We start from the raw sequence: 12,489 nt of genomic DNA on the forward strand, positions 1-12,489 counted from the left end.
GCATGCAATAAAGTCTGTCTTCTTAAAATTACACTCATATTATTCACTTTGCTTCTAAATACCTCATTTCCAGAGGAGGTTAAAATAACCCTCCATTTATTGCATTGCTTGAATGATCCTTGCACTATTTTCATGGACATGAAAAGGCAGCATTTTAAGAACCCAAAGTTGGCAGTATGAAATAAATTTAAAAATATCCCCAACATATTACTCCTAATTGGTTGCAGTTATGGATTTCTATTGCTCAGGACAGAATGCTCTAAAATGTTCAGCGTAATTTGGTTGTGGATGGGTGGACTGGCTGACGTAGCCCCAACTCCGTGCTTGTAACTTCTCTTACTGTACAGCTCAAAATACTCAAAAGTTCAGAACAGTGTTATAACTTGTGGGGGTCACCTACATATGGGGAAACTGGGTATGTGTAAGGGAAACAAAATCTAGTATTTAGTGCCAGTTGTTTCCTGCTTTGTATTTTGAAGGCCAGACAGAAGAACAAAGATGAATTTCAGTTATGTTCTTCGGTCTCCAAACAAAACTACCATTTGGAGTATTTTAAGCCATGGACGAATGTCTTTGTCAGTCAAGGTCGGAGTGAAATGGAATAAAATACTGTACTGATGTCCATGGTCTGTTCAGAAAACAGGAAATTAGTGATTTAAAGCTACTTTGGCTGTTGTTTGATGCAGTTTGATGCTCGCTTCTCCGGTTCGCTTCTCTGCCAGCTCCGTGCCCAGAGGAGATGCGGTTCCAGTTCAGTTCTCAGGCAGTCGAATCGCCCCCATCGCTTAAGCGCCACGTAGCCCGTTTTCCTACACGCGTTAGCCCCTTGGAACAGAGCTTATGGTCGATGAATATACTGCGCTATATAATGAATGCTTTTACCATGATTCCAAAACCGAAACACACAGGAAAGAAAGGAATGGGTTTGGGAATTAGGATGCTGTTTTCAAGGAGGGAATTGGTCAGAATCATAGACTTTTTTTGAACTTGCATTGGAGACTGATCGGAGGACTTGCAGCAGAATTTATTGGGGTGGAGGGAGAGGGGGGCTATTCTGCTGAAGCCTCACGCAACAGCCAGAACATGCTCCTTCGAGGACAGCCCAGCGCAGGGCACGCCGGTCCGCGGGAGCGTGCGCCGGCCGGGTGTGAAGAGCAGGGCTCGCGTGACCAACCGCCTGGAGCTGGTCGCGGCCGGTTCCAGCCGGTTCCGGCCGCCCTGCACCAGAACTGCAGCCGGGCAGAACAGCCCCCGCTGCCTCTGCTCCGGTGTGTTCAAGGAGGGTGGTGGGCGAAGAGATGTGAGGATGTGCGACAGGGAAAACCTGAGGGACTGCAAAGGCGGAGAAAGGAGCTGAGGAGAGGCTCAGGTGGAGGCATGAAAACATGGTACCTCTGTGGGGAACGTGGGGGACCCATGCCGGGGCAGGGACGCTCCTGAGGAGGCTGTGGTCCTACGCCGGAGCAGGAGGCAGGGAGCCGCAAGGAGGCTGCCGCCTGCAGACCCCCGCCGCCTGCGCTGCCTCGACGAGGGAGGGGCGAGGAGGGTTACAAGAGCAGAGCTGAGCCTGAGGAGGGTGAGAGGAAAGGCATTTCCCTATGTCTTGGTTTAATTCTGGTTATTGATTTGGATACTAAGAAACAAAACAAAGAAGCTTGTTAATTGGCGATAAATTAAATTCAAAATCCTGAGACAATTACTGCAAGCACTTGTCATGGGAAGCGACATTTTAGAATTATATTTCCCTTTTAAAGTAGTTTAACATTGAGAAATGTGGAAGCAGACAGACAGTTTTGATACAAGCCAGCTCAGTATGCTGTAGTTGAGAACTGCAAATCTAATTGAAAAGGTTGAATTGCATGAAATGGGTATTTTTAAGAACACTCGCTAATTCTCTTTGCGATCATTATGTATAGTCTGCATGTCGGATGCATCACACCTAATCATTTGAGTTAACTTAAGGTGAGAGTAGGTGTAACACTTCAGGAGTGTTTCATAGATAACTACTGTTCTTTTAATTAAATGCTGAGGTGTATTATGAACATACGAACACAACTACAGGTGCTTTTTAAACACAATACTTTATCTGAATTCTGTGAAAGTTGCTTCAGGTGAGTATATAAAAAAATATTACAGAGTCTGGCAAAGGTTTTACTGTAATATTTTAACTTAACCCTTCAGGTGAGAATTTTTTTTAAAAAAGGGATATTACAGACTTGAATGTTCATAACCAAATAAAGAAAAATCTCTATTTTGGCTCTGTTCGTGGTAGAAGACTGTGCAGGTCTTTTATGAGTTTCAGTTCCATTTTTGTGTTAGGGATGACAAGGCTGGAAGGTTGCTTAGCTCGTGCAAGCTTATTCCCTCTGTTCATGGTTGGAGAAAATGGAAGATATACTGCCAGTATTGCATATGAAGTCACACAGAGTTTTTCAAAATGATCTAGACTAGTATTTTCAAATAGCAATTTCAAATTTTTTATTACTTGTTTATTTGAAACACATTTTATTTATTTATTTATTTATAAATCCTAAAAGGTTAGATGTTGTGTCACCTGTTGCAAACTATGATGAAGCCAGAGAGGGGCGTAGGTTATAGTGGAAGAAAAAAAGGAGGGATTTGATTCAAGTCTCTGTAGTTCCAGCCTTCTAGAATACAAGCAGTCAAGTGACCAGAGGAGTAGGAGTTAATTGCTAAATTGTTTCTCTCCAGCCCATCTAGAATGGGTAGGATTGTCTAGGAGGTTGGGCTGAAAGGATAATGAATATGTATATTTGACAAATGAAAAAATTGAAACTCAAGTCCTAGTAACTGTTTAAAAGCCTTTTATGTCTGTTCTCACACTAGTTAAGATCACACTGAACTGTTTTGGTTCAGCCTTTTTAGCGAGGGATTTTTTTCCTACATATACAAACCTCCTGATCTCCTTTCTCATAATGCCCTGTAGATTGTTTGAAAGTACACAGACATTGATGTGGTATTTGATTTGAAAAGTGCTAAAACAATAGCTTGTTATAATCTGGAAAAGGGTGTATCTTTTGGTTTTGGTGAGCAGCCAAAAGTCCAGGAACCCAAACAGTATTTGTGGCAGTGAAGCTCATGGCCACTGTTGTTTGTATAGTTGCGATTTCAAGAAAGAATACAATTTTTGATGTTTCCCAGAAGCTTTGTACCTGCTAGATTTTTTTCCCCTTGTTTTTCTGTGTTTGGAAAGGATAAACAGTCTATATATTCTTTGTGCTCATTCTTTGCTGACATATTTGGAGTGCTTTTTTGTTCTAGCTACTGAAGATTTTAGTTTACACAGTAGACTTCATCTACTACTACTCCTTGATTCTGATACAAGTTTCTGTAGCTTCTGTCCCATCTTTCCTATGCTGAATTTACCTTCTTTCTTTTCTACAGTCTTCTCTCAGTATTGCTTGCTTCAGTGATGTTGGGAAGACGTATATAAAGATTAGTCTGAAGCCAAGTATTAGACGCTTCCTATAGGGTGGCAGGCTTTGTAGAAAAGGAAACAATGAAACAGATTTCATTTCCCCTTCTTTGAGGCACCTGAGGCACACAAGCAAGCTGATATTTTCAGTGTTACAAGTAGATAATTCTGTGATTAAAACTCATAAATCTTACTTCTCTATGCTACACAGAAAAGTCTGTCATAATTGACTTGCTCAAAATTGTGTAGCCTCTGAAATACTGAGAATAAAAACCAGATCTGCTGAGTCCCATCCTAAAATCTTCAGGTTTTGAACTCTCTTCATCAATGCTTGTTTATATTGGTTTCTTTCTTTCAGGAGCAGAATATAATGGGATGGGCAGGGATTAGAAGATAGGTTACTGAGGTATGTGTGCAGGTTAGAAACTTATTTGAGAACAGTTACAGATGCATAAGATAAAGAAAGCATGAATGGTGAGAATTGCACAGTAGCATTTGGCAAGAACCTTTCAATAGCTGTGGAATTGGTACTAAGAAAAGGGAGAGAGCAAAAAGGAAAACAATTGATACAGATATTGGAGACCTGGTCTGCTATTTTTGGTTTTTTTTTGTCCATGTTCACAGTGCAAGTCATTGTATAGTCATAAAGACTTACCAAAGAAATGATCTCTGGAACTGAGATTTCTGTGGAGTTAGGGTTTTGGATCTGAATTTTGAGGTTTCATCCCGTCTGTAATGCTTTGTATAATTTGTATGTAGTCATGAGTCTTCCAAGAACTTATTGCATATTTAGGAGAGAGTTACTTTATTCTTGGCAAAAGCTATCATTATTTCCCCTATTAAAAGCTTCGTATCTAATGTAGAGAGTCCAGGCAAAGAGTGAATAGAACTCAAAAGAGTGAACATCTGTTGGTGTGAATGTATCAGGTAGCAACATAAGCACCTAACCAGAAAAAAAACTTGGTTTTACATAAACCAAAAAAAAGAAAAAATAGTAGGCAAAACCAAATCAGAAGCCAAAACAAAACCTTGTTAAGATATACTTAGCTTGTTAAGCTAAACTGGTTTGATCTAATCAAGCTCAACCAAGACTGATCCTTAAAAGCTTATTTCAATCTTCTCTTCCACTTGAGGACTCTTTGAAATAAGCAGTATAACAACAAGCTTCTTAGTGCCAAACTTTTTTTCTATTTTCACTTTCGAAGTATCTAGCAAGAGTTAAATTTTATGTTTAAATGCTGCCCTACTTTTTCTACAGTCATCGTAAGAGGTGGAATTCCAAGTTTTAGTGGCAGTTATACTAGCCTTATATTTAATAAACATGTAAATCCTTGCAGGAAAAATTTGAGGATGTTATCTTTTCTTTGTAATATGCATAGTTTAGATATTTTTCTATTACTTACTGTTTTACAGTGGTGGTTTACAAGATTTTCTTGTGCTTAGTGCTGTATAAATACACCATAAAGTTTTCTGATCTGGACTTTTTACAGTGAAATTCAAGCAAGTCAAAGAACTGAATGAAAACATTTCATAGAAGGGGTAGAGAAAGAGTCATGGGGTTCCATCTACTATTTAATTTCTGATGGCTCCAGTGCTTGAGAGGAATACATTAAGTAAGCTGTGATGTGGGTATAGCTGTTGCTTTGCACGTTGCCTTTGGGTATTGCAGCACAGATGATGCAACTATCAACGTAATTGTGGCCATGATAATCTTAGTCTCATGAACAGAAATATAATTAGGTAAGGGGTTTAAACCTGTGTTAATTTTAAGTGATAGGAGTGTATTCTCCATCTGTTCATTTTCTACTTTGTGAATTGCGGACTCTTCTAGAAAAGGCAAGTCTCCTTAAAAGTGGGCAGGGAATCATATGTAGCTTGGTGCTTGTGATGCACACATGCAATTAATTTTACTTCATTTTCTTTCTTACTCTTTCATCAATAGGTGACAAAGAAAGTCAAGTCTATGCAAATGTTCCATACTCCTGTGACTTATGCTATGCAGGGTGACAGAGTAGGCATCTGTGTGACCCAATTTGATCCCAAACTGCTGGAACGAGGTCTAATTTGCACTCCAGAATCACTTCACACTATCCATGCTGCTATCATTTCTCTGAAAAAAATCCAGTATTTTCGAGGAGCTCTTCAGACAAAGGCTAAGTTTCATATCACAGTTGGTCATGAAACAGTCATGGGAAGAGTGATGTTTTTCAGTCCAGCCCCTGCTGACTTCAATGAAGAAATTCAAGAAAATGTTTTTAATTTTGAAAAAGATTATCTTTATCAAGAGGAATACTTGTCAAAGGACTCAAAGACTTCAGAGGAGAACAAAGAAAATGATCAGTCAGAAGTCCAGCTCCCAAGGCAACAGTGGGTCCTGCTAGAGTTTGAAAAACCAGTCACTTGTCCTAAACTGTGCCTTGTGATCGGCTCCAAGCTGGATACGGATATTCATGCGAATACCTGCAGACTGGCATTTCATGGGGTACTGCTTCAAGGTATGGAAGACAAGAACTATGCAGAGACTTTCCTTCCAAAGCTGAAAGTGTACAAACTGAAGCACAAAGAAGGACAAGTGGAAAGGGTAAGCTGTCTTTTTAGTGCTATATGTGGGAAGGGGGAGTCTTCTGTTCCTCTAAAATGCCTACGTTGTTGTGCTACAGAATTTTCACCGTGTTGTATTTCAGAATCCTTGTATATGTCTTTCTTGTGTTTGTATGCCTAATACATTGCATCTTGTCTACTTGCAAAGTCAGAAATCATTGTTTAAGTGTGACTAGTCTATTCAGCTTGGAGTGTTAAGTAATTTGATGTTATTGTCATTGGTTCTTTTGGTGTCTAGCCATTATATGTTAACTTGTTTGTATACCTTCATAAGTGGCTCATCTGTGCCCTTTCCAGTAGACAAAACCTATGGCTTTCCACTAACATGTATAGCACAGTTATTTTGTAGTACACTGGAAAATGAAAATAAAAAGACAATGTAAGACAAATAGTAGGCAACACTAGGTTAAATAACGCAAAGAATGCTGTAGATATGTTATTTATCATATTAAATATTTATGTTATTTCTATTATTATCTTATATGTGTGTTTTCACATTTGATTAAATCAAAGCCTCTATTACTACCTTATTTAAAGAGGCAGAAAAAAATTTCCTACAAGATGTCTTGGAGAGATCAAGCCTATGACATGGTTGAACTTGGATACTTGGTTAATGTATTTTTTTTGTGTGTTGTGCAGGTGATAATCAGGTATGTTTTAAGTGCTTTATCCACCTCATTGTGATGGAAAATAGAAGAGTTAGGGTCTGGGGTAAAACTTAATTGGGGCATCTGGTGGTGAAATATTTCATAATGAATGGTACAACTGGAATGCAAGGAAATGTAAAATATATAAAGTAGTTACCCCTAAATGAACAGAGTTAGTGTAAATTTAAACTAATGTGTACTTGATGTGTTAGTGTGATACGTAATTCCTTTGTACTTTGTTAATTTCTGAGTAAGGAGTTACTAATCTTGATTTTTCCTGATCAAAAACCTGCTCATCTGAACAAGACCTTGAGCATTCTTGCCTCTGTTTTTTTGAAATACATGAGGTTGTGTTGATTATTGCACAGTATCTGGCCTTCACTAAAGAAAACTAAACATTCATCAAAACACTCAGCTTATCAGATTTGCAATTTGTAATGCAGGCTTCTTAAATACCTTTTTGCTGGTTTATTTCACTAATTTAATAGTAAAAAAAAAATCAAGTTCCCTGCCAGGGCATGGTTTTGAATTAGTAATATTCGTTTCTTAGATCCCTGCTGTATTAATTGATTAAACAGACAATTCATATTTTCCCTCTTTTCTTTCAGAGGCTACTAGAGTTTAGCTTTTACTTTCTTCCATGTACGGGATTTCTCCTTTACATTTCCATTACTGACCTTGGAAGCCATTTTTTACAAAGGAACTGGAGTTTTGTGTTGTTTCTGGATGCCAGTCCTGACACTAGGAAGTGAAGTAATTAAGAGAGGAGGATAGCTGCAGTTTTCTGAAAATACTATCTTAAGATGGGGTACAGGGGATACCGAGAATCAATATCACTTGATATTGTTAAAATCTTGGTAGAGGGTGTATTGTTTCCTTTGTTTGAGACCTAACTACCCTTATCTTTGACTGGATGGTGATGTTGAACCAGAATAACAGACCAAAGTATTCTGTCCTCTTTGTCTAAACTTCTTTGATTTAACGTGAATATCTACAAAATCTGCTAATTTTTGTTTTGTTAAATGATATTCTTCATCTTGTTATATTTTATTCGTGTATAGTGCTCTCTGAACTCTTGAAACATTTGCGTTCTTCTTCAGTAAGATTGTCATTGCGCATGGCCCGTGCTGCTAATATCCAGAGACCTAGCTTGTCAGCTCTTTGTTTCTCTGTGGCCATTAGGAATATGAAGGAGAACAAAACTGTGTGAAGTATTGAGACCCATGCTGTTTAGTGTGTGTTTGTTTTTTGTTTAACTGAAATGAACTAGTCTCAGGTTGTTTCTTTATTTTTGCTACCAATGCATGGCACTTCTGTACAGGAGTTGAAAACTTGCAGAACGCTAACTGTGTGAATGGGATTTGTCTGATTGGGTTAACTGACTTTGTAGTTAGCCTTGGTTGTACTTTTAAAATTGTTTTCATTTAGTGCTATTTTCAAATCCATTGCCAATTTACTGCCACTTATTCTACTGCTGATTTTATTCTGTAAATAAATTATTAATGTTAAACTAATTATTCAAGTATTGCTTTCCTGTCTGGAAAATAACTGATGAATGTGTGTTATTTAACAGACATAGTAATTTATTAGGCCATTATATTTTTGTAAGCTGTTTTGATATACTCCCATGCTTTTTAAAATATGAAACTCTGAAGGTTGTTATTTTATCCTTTCTTTAACTGTGATACAGCAGGCAGTAAATAAAGACCTTGATCACTCTCAATAGAAATACTAATTGGCTGTGTAAATGAGTGGCTGACATCAGATCATCATTCCACCTGCAGAGTTAGATTTGTTCTCACATCTTGCTCTTGTGGAACTGTAGGTAATGCAGAGTTAGTACCTGATGTCTACCAAAGGGATCTTCCAGTGAATGTTACTATAGCAGAAGTTCACAATGTGAAGTCAGAGGGGCATGCAGGGACTTGAGAGAGTTGATGGGAAGAGAATGGTGCCAGTTTTAAAAGGCCTGCTGGAGAAGTACTTACAGCACTTACTGAGGTAGCTACTATTGAATCCTTGCTTTTGCAGAGCAGAGAGCAGCAGGAACAATTGGGTGGTACAATGGCTTTTTTTAGTACGCAGTCACTAGCTAATAGAAAATCTGAATCAGATGGTCCCACCCTGCTGCTGATGGATGGCTGAAGATTAGGATCACTGAATTTAGGGTGTCTGTTCTTGGCACTGATACAGGAAAATTTCATTCTCTGCTGGGCAAGGAAGTTCCCCCCTCCACCTCCTTTGGGAGGTGTAAAAAGTAATAATTAAAAAATGTAGGGGTTAGGTTTAGCTCAGTTGGTTAGAGCATGGTGCTGCCAATGCCAAGGTTGTGGGTTCAGTCCCCGTACAGGCTACGCTGAGGGTTGGACTAGATGATCTCCAGAGGTCCCTTCCAACCTTACCATTCTGTGATTCTGCTTTCATAACAAGTGAACTTTTCCTCTAGAGAATACTACTGGGGAAGATTAGTTTCATAGCTTCCTGTGAAGGATTGGGGGAGAGGGTGACAGGGGGCATGTACCTTCCACCTTCCCAGTTTCAGTACAGGTTGGAAATATACTCTCATAGCAGGGCTGTAGTGGAGTATAGTAGTAGCCCTTTGTAGAATATTGCGCTTAATCTGATGTGGGCTCTCCCAAACCCCCTTCTTACTGCTAAAATTTAAATTCCCTGCAGTTTAACTGCCAGTTTGCCCAGGAGCAGTAAGGTATTTATAGTTTGGCTTTGTGTTCCTATTCTGATTAATTTAGGAGGACTGATGAAATAGAAAGAATTGTAAATTCATTAAGTTTCACCATCACAGTACTTTTCCTTTTGTACCCCCTCTGGGGGTGTGTCCTCACTCCCCCACCTGCTGGATTTTTTTTTTTTTTTTTTTTTTTTTTTTTTTTTTTTTAAGTAAAAGAGCATTTTTTTTCTCTCAAAGTTTTCTTTGGCTCCCTAAAGGCAAGTGTGACATTTTCTACTGTTTCATGTAGAAATCAAATCCATGTTTTAAAAAGTAAAAATCATACATAAACTGGCAGATGATCTTGAATTCATACATTTTACTGAAAAATAACACACAATCTTACTAGCTTTTCTCATCTGTTTTCTCATGCTGGTAACTTCTACAAAAATCCACGTACCCTTCAACATCTTTTCTACTACTCAGTTTCCTTTTCATATTTTGATGCTTCAATGCTATGAGAGAGCAGAGCGCTGAAAGAGAATTAAATACTTCTGTTATTCACCAGGATTTTCAGATTTACCTGTCTGTAGTATATCCTTTAGCCTCTTCTTTGCCATCATTGCTCATTTATTTGCTAACATTTTTTTGTTGTTGTTCTTTAGTATTTACTACTGCCATATCTGAGCGATTTGCTTTTAAAACATATTTGTAATCTGCCTTTTGGTGAAGTTGATCACTGATATCTGAATCTCTCTGCATAGTACAGAAAACTTGCTTCAAAGCAGGATGGAGAATATTATTTTAGGTTTGTACAGATACTGGAATTGCATCATGGTTATGAGGAAGTTGCATGATTCAAACTGGAGTTGTAGCTTTAGCTGCTGTGTTCAAATTGTTACCTAAATGTGTGGATGCTTCTCTTTTGCTTTAATGCAGATTTTGGAGTTAGGGTAAATCTATAGGAGTTATTTTTAAGGTAAATCAAAATATGCCACCTTCTGAAGTAAGAGGGCCCCTGCAAAGGTTTGTCTGCTGAACTTGATTTTGAAATGATGTAGGACACTAGTCCAGCTTCCTCATACAGAAAGGACTTCAGAGATGGGAGAAATGCAATGGAAGGAAGTTTCTGTCAAGTTCGTCTTTCTTGTATAATTATGTGGAAGCGGGGGGACTGTGGCCCTCTGGACAGTTCTTTTTGAAAAACCTTCTTGGCTGCCTGGCAAATGTATTTTCAGTAGGGAAAAGAGCTAGGCTGGCAACAAGTGGCTTCTACTGATAAAAAGGTAAAAGCAGGGCTGAAAGTGCTCTTACAAACACTAGTGTTGCTTCAGAAGAATGATGCAGCAATGTGAAATAGTGGGAAGTGAGATGCTGTGAGGACTGCCGAGTAGAGGATCATGAACGAACAACTTTGTCACTTTTTGCTGACATCCTTGGCCTTCTGAATCAGAGTATGATGTTTGAGAATGTGGGCTTGCTAAACTGTAGCAGATTAGCAGCCTCTGGAGTCAGATGCTTGCAAATTGTAAAGGTAAACAGTAACTATTGTCTCTTGTCCTGTTGGACTTCTGAAGATAGCCTCCTCGCAAAGCAGTTGCCCCCAGTTTGATGGGGGAAGAGAAGCTTGCATTAATTCTAACACCACCTCTGGAATATCTCCCTATCAGAATTTCACCTCTAAACAGCATTGCAGCTTAACTCCCATCTGACTTACGACGCAGTTATTCAGTTCCTAGGATAAATCCTTTATATTTGCTATGCTAGTGGTTTTTTTTTTTTTTTTTTTTTTTTTTTTTTTTTTTTTTTTGCTTCTGTGGACTTTTGGCTTCAGCTTCAACTGAAGGTTGAGCTGCAGAAGCATATCATGCTTTCCTGCATGACTCAGATATTCTGCCTGTTTTGAAATTGTTTGTACAAGCAGGATTTATCTTGGGATGGTTGTCACAGGGTCCTATTGTGGAGGATGTTCATAAATCAGTCACTCTGTGGTAGAAACAAAAGGAGAAGGAAAACTCTCTGCCTTGTTTGCATAGCACAAGCTGCACCTTCTGCACTTTCAAGCTTGTTTAGTGAAAATACATGCATACCTCAGCTACAATTGTTTCCCATTTTAAGTTTAATAGAATGTTTTCCTATGATAATGGACTTGTCTTTTATAAAGATGCTGAAGAATTACTACTTTTTCTGTATAACTCTGACATCAAAAAGAGAATTAATTCTCTCCATCTAGTTCCAAGGTGTTTCTCATTTGCCTTGCTTTTAGGCTTTGCTTATTTGATGGGAATCAAGCTGCACCTGTTTCCTCAGCAGTTTCCTTCCATGTGTCATGGTCATGAGATGTCCTAGTTTTACTCACATCCATGCTGTTCCTAAATTCTGTGGGTTGCTGGATGGTGAGTTTTCTTATCAAATTTGTACTCAGAGGGGGAAAGTGTAGCTCTGTTTGACCATTGTGTAGCTAGCATGCTCAGTTTCTAGAGGAGAGTAATATCACTTATTGCTTAATAATAGTATTTTAGTAATTGCTGAAATATTGGTGTGATTGAAGTGTCCTCAAGGAAAAAAATGTTGTTGTAGAAGTGAGATGTGAAAGCAGAGGGAGTTATCAAGACTTTTATCAGAGAGATAGAGCATCTCTTCTGAAGCCTGAATGGAAGAGAAAAAGCCTGTCTTTCAACATCTTTTTTTTTTTTTTTTTTTAAGAAGACTTTTGGTTTTCCCCTTTCTTACAGTAGGATAGCAAGAGGTATATAAGAGCAAGTGCGCTTCATAACTGGTCAAATGGAAGGTTTTTGTCACCATTATTCAACAGATCTTTCTGACCTTCCTGAAAGGAATTGAGATGATGTGGAAACAGATAGTGGTAAGTGACCAGTTTAGGAAGTTTATGAGGAAACATTATTTATTTAATTTTCTCTATCAACAGTGACCCAGACTGTTCTTTAGAGGTTTGGCATTTATCAGCAGGCATTTTGAAATGTAGAAGTTGTAAAAATGCCATTTTTTAATACTCAATTTGTGCTTAATTTTCAGCTATATTTCCTCTCAATTTTTTGTGGTATTTTATGTGTGAAAATAGCAACATTTAATTTACAGAATATGGTTTGAGTTTACATTAGCTCCACCACACATTT

The 12,489-nt window shown here is 38.3% G+C and overlaps 1 protein-coding gene across 2 annotated transcripts in view; it reads left to right on the forward strand.

The window, feature by feature from the left end:
* Positions 1-12,489, forward strand: part of EEFSEC (eukaryotic elongation factor, selenocysteine-tRNA specific) — a 134,039-nt gene that overhangs the window by 71,708 nt on the left and 49,842 nt on the right. For both annotated transcript variants that reach the window (XM_062585823.1, XM_062585822.1), the window contains exon 5: positions 5,379-6,017. In XM_062585823.1, coding sequence (XP_062441807.1) covers positions 5,379-6,017 — 639 coding nt within the window. The remainder of the gene's footprint in view (positions 1-5,378; positions 6,018-12,489) is intronic.

This window comes from Rhea pennata, chromosome 12, assembly GCF_028389875.1.
Source record: "Rhea pennata isolate bPtePen1 chromosome 12, bPtePen1.pri, whole genome shotgun sequence".
NCBI lineage: Eukaryota > Metazoa > Chordata > Aves > Rheiformes > Rheidae > Rhea > Rhea pennata.